This window comes from Canis lupus, chromosome 30 (genome assembly GCF_048164855.1).
Source record: "Canis lupus baileyi chromosome 30, mCanLup2.hap1, whole genome shotgun sequence".
Lineage (NCBI taxonomy): Eukaryota > Metazoa > Chordata > Mammalia > Carnivora > Canidae > Canis > Canis lupus.
The window spans coordinates 5035601-5053001 of NC_132867.1; the positions used below are offsets into that span (position 1 = coordinate 5035601).

General features: G+C 36.4%; 1 protein-coding gene and 1 long non-coding RNA gene across 7 annotated transcripts in view; one reads left to right on the forward strand and one right to left on the reverse strand.

Annotated features, from left to right (window-relative positions):
• Positions 1 to 17401, forward strand: part of VGLL3 (vestigial like family member 3) — a 47396-nt gene that overhangs the window by 1314 nt on the left and 28681 nt on the right. For 2 of the 5 annotated variants that reach the window (XM_072806509.1, XM_072806508.1), the window contains exon 2: positions 12143 to 12428. In XM_072806509.1, coding sequence (XP_072662610.1) covers positions 12143 to 12428 — 286 coding nt within the window. The remainder of the gene's footprint in view (positions 1 to 12142; positions 12429 to 17401) is intronic. The other 3 variants (XM_072806512.1, XM_072806511.1, XM_072806510.1) reach the window with 2 other exon arrangements.
• Positions 3832 to 16649, reverse strand: LOC140621443 (uncharacterized). 2 transcript variants are annotated; one of them, XR_012021124.1, is made up of 3 exons: positions 16543 to 16649; positions 5033 to 5115; positions 3832 to 4855 (listed from the first exon to the last, which is right to left on the reverse strand). It is a non-coding gene; the product is annotated as an uncharacterized lncRNA (long non-coding RNA). The 2 variants fall into 2 exon arrangements; XR_012021125.1 differs by lacking the exon at positions 16543 to 16649 and adding an exon at positions 8589 to 8644.

Consider the following 17401-nt stretch of genomic DNA (forward strand, 5'->3'; position numbering starts at 1 on the left):
AACAGTATAACCTTAACAGGACCAAGTAGAACGAAAGAGGAAGGAGCCCCACTTTATTGCTATTTTCTTTTCTTTTCTTTTCTTTTCTTTTCTTTTCTTTTCTTTTCTTTTCTTTTCTTTTCTTTTCCTTTCTTTTCTTTTCTTTTTTCTTTTCCTTTTCTTTTCTTTTCTTTTCTTTTCTTTTAAATATTCAGAAGCTTTAGCATTTGAAAGCAAGATTACTTTCAGGAAAGAGAAATGGGAAAGTATTTTGTAATTTATGGTCAAAGGTGATAGATTTAAACATTTTGGTTGTGCTGCCTGTTTTTTTTTTAATTTTAAGTATGAATGGTATTAAGTAATGGAGAAAACCTGTTTAGGTACAAATTAGGCAAGTGAGGCAAAGAGATTCCTGATATCATTATTATGTGTTTTATAAACACTCAGCCCCAGATGAACCATCGTATTACCTCCCTTCCTTTCTCCATCTCAGAGACTGTAGAGGCTTTCCATTGTCAATTGGAATGTGGACAAGCAACAGACTCAAAATTACTAAGCATACAGACAAGTATTTTTCCCTTAAAAAATAACTTGAACTATAGAAGTGATGTTTTGTTCTATAGAATTGTGAAAATAATTCCATTAATATATGAATCTGTGGTGGAGGTTAGGGTTGTAATACTCTTGAAGTAGAAAATAAAATTCAGCATCAGAAAAATTATAAATTACTAATCATAAAATCCAGTTGTCAGTAAGAAGTAACTCTAGTACTCTAACTTTCGTAATAGCGCTGCAACTTAATCCCCAAATTTCACTCTTTTGCTAAGACCATCCACAAACTGAAGAATGAACTTTCCTTTTTGCTGAATTGTCCACGATGTGAGTTGCGCTACTAGTGAATATCAACTTTGCCACGCTTTAGGGTTCCATAGGTGTCTTTCGAGTACATAATTAGACTGAGTTGACTCTAAGAACTTAGCTGAGAGATGTGCCTGGAAATTTTCATGTTCCTTTTACTAAAATGGCTTGTTGGAGGTCATTTTTTCTGTGGTTGTTAAGTAAGGTAACTGACTATAACTGGGCTAGCGAAATAAAGGGACTTGATAGTGTAACTACTGTTCTTTTACTGTCAGGAGTTTATTTTGATGACCTATATTTTCTATTGGAAAAAAGAGTAAATCAGGAAATTCTTATCAGGCTGACAGCATTTATAGGCTATGTGATGCGTGGGTGAAATGGGACTAATATTGACTTGGCCCTACTGCAGTCATCCGAGAATACATATTTTGGTTGTTTTTGCATTCCATAAGGTTTTATCATTATTATCCGTGAAGATTGTTTTCTCTGTCCATGGGAAGTGACCCCTAATAGCATCTTGCCTGGGAGACAAAAATAAAGGCTACCACTCCTTACCGCATTTGAAAAATTGATTTGTTGAGCAGAAAAAAGAATAGCAAAAAAAGGTTGAGAGTTCTAAAGAAAGGTTAATGGTCATTGATAAAATGTTAGAAGAGAGAGCATTTCAGCTTTGTATTACTTCTGTAATCAATTGTAGTGGTGTATCTTTGAACTTATTTTTTCCCCCTCAAATTTGTATAGCTCAGAAGTCGTTTTAAGTTAGTATAGCATAATGGGATGGATCTTATACATAGATATATTTTTCCTTTTTCATGTATGATCATATAGCTGAAAATTATTCTTGAAATAGTAGAGCACCATATTCCAGGCATGTGTACTCTGCTTTTCCCTTAAAAGCACAAGTGTGCAGTTGGAATTTTAAGTTCAGATTTTCGTCAAGCATATTATGCATTGTAGATGGGTAATAGGTTGGTGTTTTAAAGACATAGTTAACTGTATGTATACCAGGGTGTACTGTGATGTGTTACTTAGGCATACAGTAGGCTCATGAAGCAAAATGATGGGTAAGGATGTCTCAGAGAACATTTTATAGTCCCTGACATTAATTCCTGGAAATTGCATGGCTGTAAGTCTCAGAGTGTGCTTTAGCCAGCCAGGATCGGCTGAGATGCTAAGCTCCCTGGTCCCCATGCCCACCATCTCTCTAACATCTCCTCAAGAGAACTCTTGACTTAGTCTCTCAGCACACACTCCAAAGGCATGATGACACTGCAGAACGTGTCCAGAAAGGAATGTGCTTGTATTCTAACAGTGACAAGTAGGAACTAAGAGAAAGAAATTTCCAAATATGTGTCAGGAAAAATTGAGGGAAATGATATGAAATGAAATCATAGATTCCCTTCATACCCAGGGGACTTCTCATCTTAAATATAGACAGTCTGTTATTGTCTGAAACTGCCCCCCCCCATTTACTCAAAAAGTAGAAAGGTACTTAAAGCTTTCAGAATAGTGTAGTTTGTTGATGAGGTGGTGAAAACAGAAAACAAAATCTCCAGTTTTCTAATTGTGCATAGGGGTTCTTAACAATTACACTTTGGATTTCATGTAAGTTAGAGCATATTTACTGTGTCCTCTTCAGGGGTGACAGCTGGGCGAATCTGTCTGCATGCTTTCACTTAAAAGAATCAGATGCTTTTAGGAGGCAGAACTATTTTCAAACTATTTCTCTGGACTTTGCCACTTTGGTTGGGTCATAAAAAGCTTTCTATTTTTTTTTTTTTATTTTTTGTCGAAGAAGACACCCTGAAAAAACATACTTCAACCCCCCTCCTTTTGCAAATGGGAAAATGGATGCTTACAGGGCTGAAGTGGCTAGCCAAAGATTTAAGAGCTCATTGGTGACAAAATTAGGACTACCAAATCCCCTGCTCCCCATCTTTCCACCGTGCCATGCAGTCTCCCAACCTTTTTTTTCTTTTACTATTGCACAATAGGCTTATTTTTGTCTTTAATGCTCCAAATCAACTTTTTGATAAAGAAGATTAATATGCAGTAGATTCTTTGGCCTTGGAGCCTGAAATTCTTTCCAAGTCCTTGGTAGTGTACTTTTTTAGTTTAGGCATTCCAAAGTCCTTTTGAAAGCATTTATTTGTATTATGCTGATGACTTTTGCTATCCATTCTGTGTCCTTTGTTGATGAGGGCTAAATATCCACTTAGCAAATGAACATTTATTTATTTTAAAATCATCTTCAGGAAGTGGTATTAACAGTCAGCTTTAAGTGCCACATATATTACTGTTACTCCAAAGTAAGTTTAAATACATTAAATGGAAAGAATACAATTATATCGTAAGTAGTTTCAGTACACAGCCAACTCATTTAAGGTGGAAGCTCCAAATTTCTTGCAACTGTAAGCAAGGACTTATGTGGATTTATAAGAGAATTCATACAGGACTTCTTTGAGAAAGAACAGCCCCTGTGCCTTCCACACTACAGAATTTAACTTGACTTCAGAGGCTTAGAAGCTTAATGCGCCCCAGAGTTTTATGCTCCCAATAACTTCCCAGCCAGAAAATTCAAAACTAAAGAAAAAAATTAAACTTTAAAATAACTAAACTAAACTGTTGTCTCTGGTAGTCAACCAGAAGAGAGATTACAATAAGGTTAGAAAGGAATGATGTCTGCCCAGTAACTTTTTTGAAGAATGATGTTGCCATGCCACGGAAAGGTTATACTTTACAGAAAACTCTTTCCAGAATGTCTCAAAATCTTGAACCTATGGAATCTTCTGTTATAGTTTGGTCCTCAGGTGTTGAAATAATTTCTTATTTACAATTTCTAATAAATGAGTAACATGCCAACAAAAAAAAAAAAGAAAGGAAGGCTTGGAATTCATAAAACCATGCATAGTGAAGATATGTTGACCAGGAAACCAAATGCCAAGACAAGGTGACACTCTTTGGAAAGAAAGAGGTATTTTGGACAAATGCCAAGAAGGCCTGCTTCACCCAGTACTTAATAAAGTCTCCCATCTCACGAAGTTGGGAATGGCAGCAAAGGAAACGAGCGTGTTCAGAGGGTAGAAGCTTACGATCGTGCACAGTGACTCTTTGGGTGATAGCAGCAAAGATGCTGAACTGACCTCTTCGGGTAGTATATATATTTCTGTCTTGTATCCTTCTGTGCAAAGGGAACTGTTCAATGAGACTAAAAATATTATGCTCAGGAGGCTCAGGGCAGATCCTAAAGCAAACTTGTGCATCCAGTCTTGTTGTCTGTCATTCTAAAACATGGGTGCTAAAGTTGGATCTTATATCCATAGGCCCTGTTTCCAGCTAGCTTAAAAAAAATCCCAAACTTATTCATCTAGTAATAGATAATCATTTAAGGTATTATCTCCAGAAAAATATTTTATTTTATTTTATTTTCAGAAAAATATTTTAATTCAAGAAACAAAAGCTGTCTGATACTTGAATTTCAGGTTCTGGCAGACACAGTGAAGGAAATAATTTTGGGCAAAACTTCGCCCTGAATCTTTCAAATAGCACCTCTTAAGCAGCTAATTTTCTGCTTTAACTATTCATTTAGGAAGACCCAATAGTGCCTTTAATAAGTAGACCCAAGCATCTGCTGCTAACAACGAGTCATATATGCCATATTTCTAGATATTTCAGTGGATACCAGATTGATGCCAAAATTTAAAAGTGTGGTCCGAACTGGGGTAACTGGACTACTTTTCATTTGTCTTGTGCTTTGGAATAAGGGAAGAAAAAGAAAGAAAAGAATGACTTAAACAGGTGTCCTCTTCTTGTAGAATTATATTGTTTTAGTATGCCAAAACACTTGTCCATGGGGGATGGAGTGAGGGGTGAAGGGGTTGAAGGATGCATCCTTTCTTGTTGCTATGAACATAGATAAAGGAGATACCAAAACTAATTCCTAGGAATTGGGCTAGATGACCCGTGTCCAGAAATGAATTAGTCTTCGATGGTCTGTAGAGTTTTTTTGGCCAGTGTCCTGCAAAATCAGAAGAGGCGGCCAACGTAAGAAACAAAATTAAGTGTGAATTTGTCTAGAGCTCCAGCATGTTGCTTATTAGGATATAGAGTTGGACGAGACCTCTGAGATAATCAAGTCTCAGAATTCCTCATTTTCAGAAGAGGAAGCTGGGGGCCAGACAGTTTGGTGACTTACCCAGACTCATGAACTCATTTTGGTCAAATCCTCCTTCCTATTCCAGTTGTCTTTCTGTTGTGTTCCCTTCTTGTCCAGATTTCCTTGGAAACAAGGAAATAATAAGTAATTTACCTAATGATACCTTCTTACTTTTCTTATTTAAAAATTTTTAAGTATTAGCTACTTGGAGAAATTAGACAAGTGGCCAGATGGATAAACTATGAGGTTCTCCTTATTTACTGTTGATCGTACAAAGCTCTTCCAACAAACTCAAACTGCTCAAACAAAATGAGCAGCTTGAGTTCAGTGATAGGCTACGACTTTAATCTTGTGGCTCCATGTCTTTGCACAGATACTGATAGAAGAGAGGAGTTAATTAGCAATTCGATGAATAACAGATGAATTTTTAAAAATGAAGTCATATCTTATGTCTAGTAATAGGATTATAAAGACATATCAGAAATTCACACATTGGAAACTTGTTTCATTCAAAGTAGTTAAAGAGAGAACGCATACCCTTATGATGTGATCACTGCTTAAAGTATTTTGGGAATGCAAATTTTGAAATTCTCTCTAAGCATGTGGCACATTTTTTTGAACATCCTCAAAACTGGAAACTTTTTATCCTTGGAAAGGATGAGTTTGAGTCTTTATAATGACCAGAATCACCGAGAGGCAAGTGTGTTCAAAAATAGCTGATCAAGTTAATATTATTTTTGGTTTGTCCCTCTCTACTGTTAAGAAAAATAAAAAAACAAAACAAACAGAATCTCAAGTTCTGACTGCTTCTCACAAAATTGGCTCGGCTTACATTTTCAGAACAGGATTTCCAGAAAAATGGAGGCAATTGTATTATGTATCTGACTTGCCAAGGGGACAGTATCTTTTTAGATACAGACTTCAGTTTAATGTAGATGTATATATATTTTGAACAGCAGTGCAGCCCGTAATTCTGATACATGTTTACATCTCTTTTTTTTTTTTTTTTGATCTTATAAGTAACTTTGGCTCTCCTTAGTTATGTGATGCCTTTTGATGCCTTGCTGATTGTGGGCTTCTGTTTATTTCTTCAATTAAAATAAATGTATAGAGTCTTGTTTCCTTTCATCTATTTTCTTGGCTCATGCTTTGTAGTCAGACAGAAATAGGTTCTAAGCCTGTCTTTGCCATTTACTAGATCATCTTAGCTAAGCTATTCAGTTTTTGAATATGTACACTGGAAACAATGATTTGGACAAAATATTTGTGTGTGTGTGTGTGTGTGTGTGTTTGAGAGAGGTAAGCAAAATACTATGTGTAAAAGTTCTGTGGCATAGCTCTTCATCCTGACCCATCCTCCCTTCACCTGATTCCTCCTTTTCCAAGCAGGCTAAGGATCAAAATTTCAAGTCTCTCTGAGATATTTAAAAAAAAAAATCTGTTACCAAGTAAATTCGGAAAAATATGATCAAGAACAAATCAGCTGCTTTTATGGACTTCACACTTTGAAACATTTACTGCAGGCTGGTGGTCCTTTCTTAAAGGTGCCAACCGTGTCTTTGAACGTAAAAGAATCCTTGCATGTAGGGAAGAGAGCCAGTAAAATTGAAAAAAAGAAAAGAGAAAAAAGAATGAAAAAAGGGCTGTTTCCAAATATCCAATGATTCATTAAAATACTTTTAGTTTTTTAAGAAAAGAAGTTTCCACATATGCACAGTAATCATTTGGCATTTTGTAAGCGTAAGCCTTGGGGAGTTAGTGGTATTTGGCTCCTGACGTGGAAGTCTCTGTTGTCAGGCAGCCCTTCCCCCTGCATGTCCCTGTGACCATTTGTTCCTGTGGACCTCCAGGCCGGAGGCCAAGGCCGAGGTGGCTGGTCTGGTTTGCTGCCCTGCTCTGCTGCGACCTCTCTTCTTAGAGAGTGAGTTCTCGGAGGAGAAGGTGGCTGTGATTTCAGCAGCGCAGGGGTATTTCGCCTGGGGGAAAATTGTCATTACTCTGAAATGGGGATGAGCCACTTAAGGTACACTAAATAAACCAATTTGGAGGTGTTGAAGTCCCTGCTTATGACGTCTTTATTTTGGTTAACAATTCTTCAGAGACTCGCAAGAAAAGCATGAACATTTCTGAGATTTGCGTATTTTTAGGAAGGGATTGTGCATTTTGACAAAACAAAAATATGAACTAGATTGCCTTTTGACCTCAAATCGGGAAGTCTAGGTTCTGATGATTTGAGATTTATTCAAATCTCAGCGTTTTGGATGTTATATATTTTTCTCAAGAAAGAACGTAATGCCAGGCAAGTTTCATTCCAATGAGCAAACACCAAGTGAATACAGAATATGACAAAACTCACATAAATAATTCACTTAGTTAAAAATAGGTTAAGAATTGATTTACAGGCACCAAGGCGTAGATATAAGAAAGTAGCTAAGGCTTAGGAGTCTATAGAGGAGAATATTAAGGTGGCGTGATTGTCAGCATATGAGTCAATTGCTGTTTAATTTCTGTTCTTGTTTTCTTTGTACTCACAGTTAATATTTTTAAATGTATGCAAATTGTTCAACATCATTAGCCATTAGGGAAATGCAAATCAAAACCACAGTGAGGTACCACTTCATACCCACTAGGATGACTACAGTTGTAATAATAATTCTTTTTAAAGTCCAGAAAATAACAAGTGTTACTTTTCTGCCAAGGGATGTAGATAAATTGGACCCCTAGTACATTGCTGGTAGGAATCTAAAATTTTTCAGCTGCTGTGGAAACAGTTTGGCAGGTCCCTAATAAGTTAAGCATAGTGTTACCATATGACCCAGCTCTCACATATACCTACCCAAGAGAACTGAAAAGTATGCAACCAAACACATGTATACATGTATTCATAACAGCACTATTTGCAGTAGCCAGAAGGTGGATATGACTCAAATGCCCATCTATGGATACATGGATCAACAAACTGGTATATACATACAATGAAATATTGTTCAGCTATATATAAAAAGAATGAGGTACTGGTACAATGTGAATCAACCTTGAAAACATGCTAAAAGCAAAGTTCTAGAAGCAAAACAGTCACATACATATGATTCAATTTATATGAAATATCCAGAATAGATGAATTCATGGGGATAGAATTGGGTTGGTGGTTATCATGGACTGATGGGGAGGAGCCAGAGAATAGGGAGTTAATACTTAATAGGTACAGGATTTCCTTTTGGGTTGATGTTTTGGATTAGCTAGACGTGGTAGTTGCATAACATTCTCAATATACTAAATGCCACAGAATCATTCACTTCCAAAAGGTTAATTTTATGTTAATTTCACCTCAATGAAAAAAAAAAGTTAAAAAAATTGGGATATCTATCAGGAGAGCAAAAAGTGACAAAAGACACATAATACCAAGTGCTGACAGGGATATCGAGCGACAGGAACTCTCACCAACTAGCAGCGGGTGTGTCAGGTGGTTAAAGTGACTTGAGGAAACTGGCACTATCTGTGAACCACCTCCATCCATACCTGTGACCCAGCAATCTTCTCTTCACTATATACCCCAAAGAAATGCAGGCATATATTCATCAGAAAACATACTCACATGTCATAGGAGTACCATTCATAATAGCCCACATCTGGAAACTGGCCAAATGCCTGTAAGTGGTACAGTAGATAAATGGATGGCTACACAGCAAGGAGATTCAGCAGTCTACAACTACATGAGACAATATGCGTGAATCTCGAACGTGATATTGAGTGAAAGAAGCCAGATGCAAAGGGGTGCGAGCTGTATGAGTCCATTTGTGTAACGTACAAAAGACCGTGTGGCTAATGGACATTGATAGAAAGTGTGGGTGGTGGTTGCTGTTGAAGAGGGAGTAGCTTGAAGGAAGTGGGGCCTCTGGGGTACTGAGGATGCTCTCCTTGATCTGTTGCTAGTTTCATTGATGTACTCAGTTTACATGTATGATGTGTAGCCTTTTCTGTTTATATTGTTCTCCAATAAAAAAAATTAAAAGTATGCATTTTAGGGAGCTTTCAGGCTATTTGAATACTTTAGAATTCTTATGTTGACCAGTGTGTATTGATGGTGAAGCTAAATGTGTGTGCCTCTGTGTGTGTGTGTGTGGGGGGGTAAATGTAAATATATAAATTGGTTCACTATAATTTGTAAAAATTGACTCAACTCTATCTGAAAAAAGTATGAGAGAATGATAGGCCTTATATCCTGCTTATTGGTAGGTGTATCACAGTCTCCCTCTCCATTTTATTTGTTTGATAGTCTCCAAGCAAATTTATTTACTTAATAGAAGACCTATCTTAAAGAGCTGGAAGAGAAAAAAAAACATCTTTTATATATATTCAAAAAACTGTATTTAAATAGAGTGGATACATATATTTTTATAAAATCACAGGTGTTTTCCTATTAAAATAAATAATATATCAGTATATATTTATGTAAAAGCATATGTGTATATACAGACATATATTACATATCCATGAAATATAAAGGGTATTGGGAATAAATGCATCCATAGACAGGAGAATCATTTTTAGAAAATGGACTAATAAAAGGTATTTTGATACAATGGCTGATTTTGTTCACTTTTTCCCCATTTCATATTGAATTTTTCACATGTAAATTTTAGACTTATTTGTATCCAACCATTCAACACTTGGTCAAACAGAGTAGCGTGAAATTGTATAGCATTTAGAAAATTGTATAATAAATTGAAAATCTATAGGTTAAATTCAACTGCCATCAATTAATAAAGATATTTTATGACTGCTATTATTGGTCATGGTAGTACTATGCTACCTTTATATCCAGATTTGTAGCTGTAAATCTTTTAAGTATATATAAAACTTTAATTTTATTTCATCTAAGAGTTATTTGCTAATTGGGATAAAATAAAACATTGCCTTTCCTTGGATAATTAGTACATCCCAGCGCTCTTTCCTTTAAAGAATAAATGTTAAAATTGAACAAATGAAACAATTAGATGCAAAACCTGACTCTCACAAACTGATGCTGAGCTAGACATTAACAGGGAGAAAAAAAAATCAGTTTCGGAGATAGTAATGAACACCAGTGGACAGTGAAGTCACTCTCTAGATCAGTTTTAACTCCTTTCCTATGTAAAAACAGTGCTTCTTTTTAATATGTTGGAGTACTTGGCAGAAAGTGTGTATATATGCTTAATGGCATAACTTCAGATAAATATACATGCACACAGAGGAATAGTACTGTGATTTGACTAATAAATTATAATATTTGTTTATTTTGTAATAGAATTTAAAGTCAGGAATAACTTTAGAGGCCTGTAGTTCAATCCTCTTATTTGTATACATAACCTTTGTTACTGTGGTGTTTTTACCTTTGAGGTTAAATATAAACATGTTCAAACCTGTGCAAAACAGATTGTAATAAATATAACCACATAGTCATTACAATCGCCTATTCATCAACGAGGCATATTCCACTCACAAGAATGAATTATCTATTCATCAACAAGTGATAACCACATTGGCACAGATTTTAAATATAAAGTAATACATATGTTTATAAATAACAGCCCCTACATAATAACCACCAGCTCATAATATGCCTGAACATTTTAGGGCCCACCTCACACAAGAATGACATATTCATTGCTAGGGGGAAAGGGTTCAATTTATTGAATGATGCATTTATAATTTGGGGTATAGATTTTTGAAGCTAGTAATTACATTAGGAATATGACTCTGGGTTATGTGTTTTGATAACATTTGCAAATGTTATGTGTGCTTACTGAGTATTCTAGAATGATTGATTTTTTTTTTCTACTCACATTCATTTGCCAGCATGCATTTTTTTTCTGAAGTAAAAATGGTACAACAAAGAATCAGATTTTTCAGATATACAGATGATAGAGAGCTCATTTCATCATGAGGATCATAAGTTTTATAATCTTTGGCATTATCTTATATATATAGTTCACATTGAAGTTTTGCTTATAAAAATAATGTATACCCAATGAAAAACATTTGGAAATATTGAAAAGCAGGAATAACAACTTCAAAACCTACCAGCCAGAAAGCAATAGCGTATCATTTTGGTGATTTTTTCCCCGCACAATAGATAGGCCTTCCCTCCCCTTCTAAACACACATAAATATACTTGTGTGTTTTTATTATGTGTTCCTGCTCTACCACTCTTACGCTCTGTGATCTGTGGCAAGTTACTTCACTTCTCTGTGTCTTTGTTTCTTCACCTTTAAAATACAAATAGTAATAATAACGATAATACAGAATTATAAAAATTAAATGAGGTAGTAAATGCAAAGTTTTATGAGTGCCCGATGTCATATCTATTAACGATTATTATAGCTATGATTGTATGTTTTAAAAACATTTTAAAATTATCAAAACGTTCTCATTTTTGTTTGAAAGCCACCCTAGCCATTGGTGGCACCTTGTATTATTTTCAATAAGCCATAATATATTTTTTCCCTTCCATGATAATGGTGGCAATTGGAACATCTGCAAAATATGTTCCATGCAAAATGGATCTTCACACAGACTTATTTTGTCATTTTAGTTTGATTTTGGAGAAATGAGTTCGGCACATCTGCCAAATCCTTTTATAAGATGCTACATTCCTGTTTTTATTTTAGTTTATTTCATTTATGGAAAACTCTTTTCTTCTTCACCCCTCCCCCAGGGGCTCCCTTTTGTCCCCCATTCCTCCCTGTCCCAAACTTTAATGTTGACGTACATTAAAACTTTAAAATAGAAAATTGATGAAAAACTGGAATGAATCTGACCCTTTTTAAAAGTCATTCTTCTTTTGGTATATTTAGATTCCGAAACAGAAAAACCAAACAAACCTGTCTTTTACACTCTGAAAATATATTGTCAGATAATGGTTTTCTTTTTTTTTTTTTTTTTTTTTTTTTTTTTTTTTGCCAAATTTGAAATAACAGGCTTTTTTTTTTCAGGGTGGGAAGGTTGAAGACTGGTTTGGGGAGGGGAAAGATGGAGTAAAGCAGACAAAGAAGAATCAGTTTGCAAACATATGTTAATATTGAGCTTTTTTAAAGTGAAAAGTTAAGTAGTTAATGCGGTTTTTTTCCAAACTGTCTTTGATACCGTGTTTTGTTTATTCCATCCCAGAAGAAGTTAGCGGTATACAGCAAGATGCAGGACTCTCTGGAAGTCACCCTTCCCAGCAAACAAGAGGAGGAGGAGGATGAGGATGAGGAGGAGGAGGAGGAGGAGAAAGACCAGCCTGCCGAGATGGAGTACCTTAACTCTCGCTGTGTCCTTTTCACTTATTTCCAGGGAGACATTGGGTCAGTAGTGGATGAACACTTCTCAAGAGCTTTGGGCCAAGCCAGCACCCTCCATCCAGAATCTGCCATTTCAAAAAGCAAGATGGGGCTAACCCCCCTATGGCGAGGTAAGAATTCAAAAGCAGATGCTCTCCAGGGCACTGTCTCTGTTTCGCAACTGCCTATACCAGGTTCCAGCTGGAGACTTGCCCCTGGAGGATGGATATCCTCTTGCTTTTTAATTTTTAAGGACAGCAAGGAATTTCTTTCAGACAAACAGCTGGATCAGTTTTGTCACATGTGGAATGCAGGGTTGGAAAGGATGCAGTCACACCCCTTAACTTCCTCATGGAAAATAGTGATGCAACCAGCCTGAGTTTGTAGTGGCAGGATGGGGCTGTGAAGCACCATTCCTTAAGCCCCAATGGCCCAATTTGGATCTCTAAATAAAAGGCGTGCCCGTATCAGCTTTTAGAAATCAGCTCTTGCTCATTCCACTAGGTGCTACGTGGTGACATAGCAGAAATCTGAGTCTGACCCGGGAGTACAAACTTTGAAAGCCTTCTGTGTTCTCTTGATAGCTCTCTCTGTCCTGCTTTGTTGTGGTGTGAGCTCTTTCCCTTTATAGTCCAGACATTATTGACTGTCTACAGGGTTTAGACTGTTGTTTTTACCTTACTAAAGGAAAGCAGTTGCTTGGCCATCCTCTTCTCTACTTCCCTCCCTATGGAAGTCACAGAGATGTGTTTGCATCTGATTCCTGGCTCACAGAAAATCATTGGATGACATCTTAATTGGACAAATTATAAGGTCAAGGAGAAATAACACATCATTTCAATGATAGTTTGAGAGAAATATGTCATGGAAGTTTGTTCTGAACTCACCTGGTTATAAGAAACCTCTAGTAAAATCATTGTCCATGTGTGCTTTCCAGTACTGAGAACATGGGCATCACACGGGAGCTTGCTAGAAATGCAGATTCCGGGACCACACCCCAGAAATAATCAGAAACTCAAGGGCAGAGCAAATTGTGTTTTAAGCAGCCCTCCCAGTTGATTCACATAAAGGCTCAAGTTTGAAAATCGTTAACTTAGTGCCTTTAAAAGCAAAGATGCTGGTGCCTAACTTGGACCTAGTAAATCAGTCTCTCCAGAGGGAGACTGGGAATCACATCTTAGCAAGTGCCCACAAGCGATCCTAGGGTGAGGAAAGGCTGGCCATCTGTGGTAGGCCACCTCTGGTAGAGGGCAGATGAGAGGTGATATATGGTCATTCCCTTTCAGCGTTAGAGGAATGCGTCTGCTCTATGGTGGGAGAGCTCATGGCTGTAGGACATTGCCAGGCCTGACCCGACTGCTGGCTTGCCCGCCTGCCTTCTTTCTTTCTTTTTAGTACATATGAACAACACTGAGATAGTAGTGACTATAAAGAGGAAGGTGGAATACAAACCCAAATGATGGAGGCCTTGATAGAAATGAGTTGGGGAGCATAATTGCTTATTTGATTAGTAAAATTTACAGATTTTCCACAAAACTGAGAACTTAGTCTTTGGAAGCCTAAGGTGCTTGTGAAATCAACCAATATTCTGTTTGGTAGCTTGTGGTAAATACTTTTAATATGTGTGGAAGTGAAAACAGGAAAAATTCAATAAATTAGCTGGCTTTAATAAATTAGTCTGATTTATCAATAATAAATCATACCAGGATAATCTGTCCTATGAAAGTACTAAATACAATGCCTACCTTTTTTTTTGTAAGCATAATGGCATATATGACCTAGTAGTCATTGAATCTGGAATGTAGAAACAAGAGCTCGAAATTACAGATAGATGTGGTTATAGCATTATAACCAGGAGAGTTTCAAGTGAGGTGTTGTGTATATGCAAAAACTCTACAGTCCAGTGTTTTTCCCGTCAATTGTGCGACTGAATAGCGAGATCTTTGGATTGATGTTCAATTTCCATATAGAAAGGCTGGATGATGGTAATGTTTCTGTAACTATTACTACACTTTTCTTGGGATTCTCCTATGTTTGGCCTTCAAGTTTACCTCCTGTTTCAGTCATTGACATAAGCAGCAAATATTAAGATCCCACTATGTTCTAGGGAGTAGGAATATATTACTGGACAGGAGAGTCTAAGCCTCTACATTCATGGATCTTTTTAGTGGAAGAGACAGATAGTATGTATATAATGAAATGCTAGGTGTTTTCCTTTGAGTGATGATCGATGGTCTGAGTCTGTTACATGTGGGTACAGACCTGAAGGAAGTCAGAGTGTCCTGGGGGAGAAGTTATTTGAGGCAGTGCAAAGGCTCTATGGAAGGACTGAGCCTAGAGTGTTCAGTAGGAAGCAAGAGTGCTGCCAAGAGTGGAAGGAAAAGCAGAGTGCTTGGTAGAGACGAGGATTTTCAATTCGGTGTATTACGGCAATGCAGGCAAACCCAGCAGACTCTTCAATTTTCATCTCTTCCTCTCCCAGTGAGACTACATACTACATACCTGGTTTTCTCACCTCATTTTTCCTGATACTCAAGATAATACATTTCTGTCTAGAAAATCAAGAATAAATATGAATTGAACGATTATGACTCAATTAGATGAATCAATTTCATGCCATTTACCCCAGATGAGAACTCAAAAAACTTCTCAGTATAAGATTTATGAGCATTAAGTATGAAATCTTTGGCTATGGTTTCCTTATTTGTCAAATAAGGGGGTTGTATTAAACTTTGAAATCTTTTCTCTGTAAAGTTCTGTGATTTTAAGTGTATTATTTACTTTCTATTTGTGATAGAACTTTGCTGTAGTTGTTTCTAGTTGTGAATTACTTGAGTTTTGATAAACATATATACTTGGATGTGATTGAAAGGAGATCTACAAAAATATAATTTAAGATTTAGAAAGTAATATCTTTAAGAGAGGTATAATAAATTGAGATTCCCATGTTTGGTGAAGAGAGTTGCTAGTAATTTTGTATTAATTGCCAAAGTAACACAGGTTTGGATAATGCGGGCATTGGATTCTGTTGATTTTGGGGTCTTAGTATGTCTGACTATTGCATGACCTTGAATTAATTATTTAAATCTCTCCAACCTCAACTTCAACTATAATGCGTATTTACTGATGCACATTTCCCAGGGTTATCATAAAGATTCTCTAATAATGTGTATGAATCCTTTGTGGCACAGGGCTTTATGCAAGGTGCTCAATGATCAGATAGATGCCTTTTCTCTCTTCCTTAAGTAAGTTTCCACTCATTCGGCACATAGAAAACCAACCTTGGGTTTTTATCCGAAACATTGTTTTCTGGAAGTTTGCATTTCTGGCTAAAAACACAGTGTCTTGGATAAAGTAGCTACTCAGCGCTATTGACAATGTTGATGGCCTTGGTGGTGATACTTTACTTAGGAGCTGCTAGCCAGCTGTATTAAGTCAAAGGGTCTAATTTATGGCATGAAGTTTTTACAGTGCTACACAAGTGCTATAGTGCTACAAAGGAATTTAAAACTGAGTTATGTTTGATTTCAGAATATATGTCCACAGTAAATCGTTAGACAAAGATAGAATGTCAGCTAATAATGGAATAATGGTCATATTTTAAGTGTGTGTCTTGATGGGTGTTAGGAAAGTCCTCTTTAGGTGTTTTGCAGCTTTTAGGCAAACAATTTGTAGGAAATATTTGTACTTCATTTAGCACAATATCACTTCAATTACCTTTTATCCCAGTATATAATCTTATAGGGATTGAATAGGGCTTCTCAGTTGAGAAAACGTTGAGGATCTGATTGCCCTCTTATCCCCATCTAAATAGAAGCATTGGCTTTAAATATGTCTATGCATTGATCTCAGTGCCCAAGTGTTATTACAGGAAGTGTGTCTGTGTGTACGTATGCACCTATGTGCAGGGAAATGGAGCAGCTGAGCCTTAACAAAATAAAAATACCACTAACTTAAAAACCTTGCTGAATGATGAACTTGATAGTTTGTTGTTGCTACAAGGTAAATAATTATTGCTTGATTGACATATAGTGTCTGCTTAGAGCAACTCATTCTCATTGCAAAGACTTCTCAAAATGAGGATCGACCTAAAACAGCAAGAGAGGGGAAAGGAAAGGAGGGCCAGTGTCTTGAGCTGGTGACACAGGGAAAGACAGCTGAGCTGCATCTCCAGGAGGCGCTGGAGGGAATCCATGCTGGCAAGTTTAGGACAAACACGTGGAAGGAAAGTGAGGCCTGACTTACCTCCCGACTCTTTGAAACTCTCATTTTAGTCACAGCATCCATTGTGAGCAACTCTAGAATCAAGTAAGTAGAGGACAGTCTTTGAACATACTGGTGATGCCTATTCCTGAGGGACAGAAGACATTGGAAAATATATTCTTTCACCTCTGACCCCACCATTTGTTTTCACGGGAAGCAGAATAAGAGGATGGGAATTAAATTAGAGGATGGGAACTCTTTGGATTAAGAGCTGAGTTGCATTTTTTCACTTAAGTTAATAAAAAGGTAAATGTTGTCTTTTAACGATGTGTTGTATCATTATCCTAAGAATGTGTTTCCTGGAGATTTTAAAGATGACTTAAGATACATGTTTTACAATATTCTATTGTCCCATTTTCCTTTTAATATAGTTTTCATTTTTTCAAAATTGAATAATAAAATGTTTGATTTTTTAAACTAAATGTTGAATTTTCTCTGGCTTGTTTGTCCTTAGAGAATTTTTTTTTTTTTTTTTTAGTATTTAGAGTTAATACAAAAAGTATCCCATCTATTATGAAATTGAAGGAATAGCTTGATGTTCCATGTTGAACTCTTCTGTGTCTTTAACGTATTTTCTGTATAATTCACACAGTGAAATTACTGAGTAAGCCTTGGGTAGGTTGTATTAGACAACATAACAATTTTGTCATTCTTGTTGTTTAGAAATAAGGGTGTGTGTGTGTGTGTGTGTGTGTGTGAGAGAGAGAGAGAGAGAGAGAGAAACTTTTAATTCCAAATGCAAATTGAACCTAAGTGTATTTAGATTTTTTTGCATGTGTCATAATGTCAGTGTTAACATCATCCAAATATTGAGTACCATTGAATCCAAAGTCACCACAGA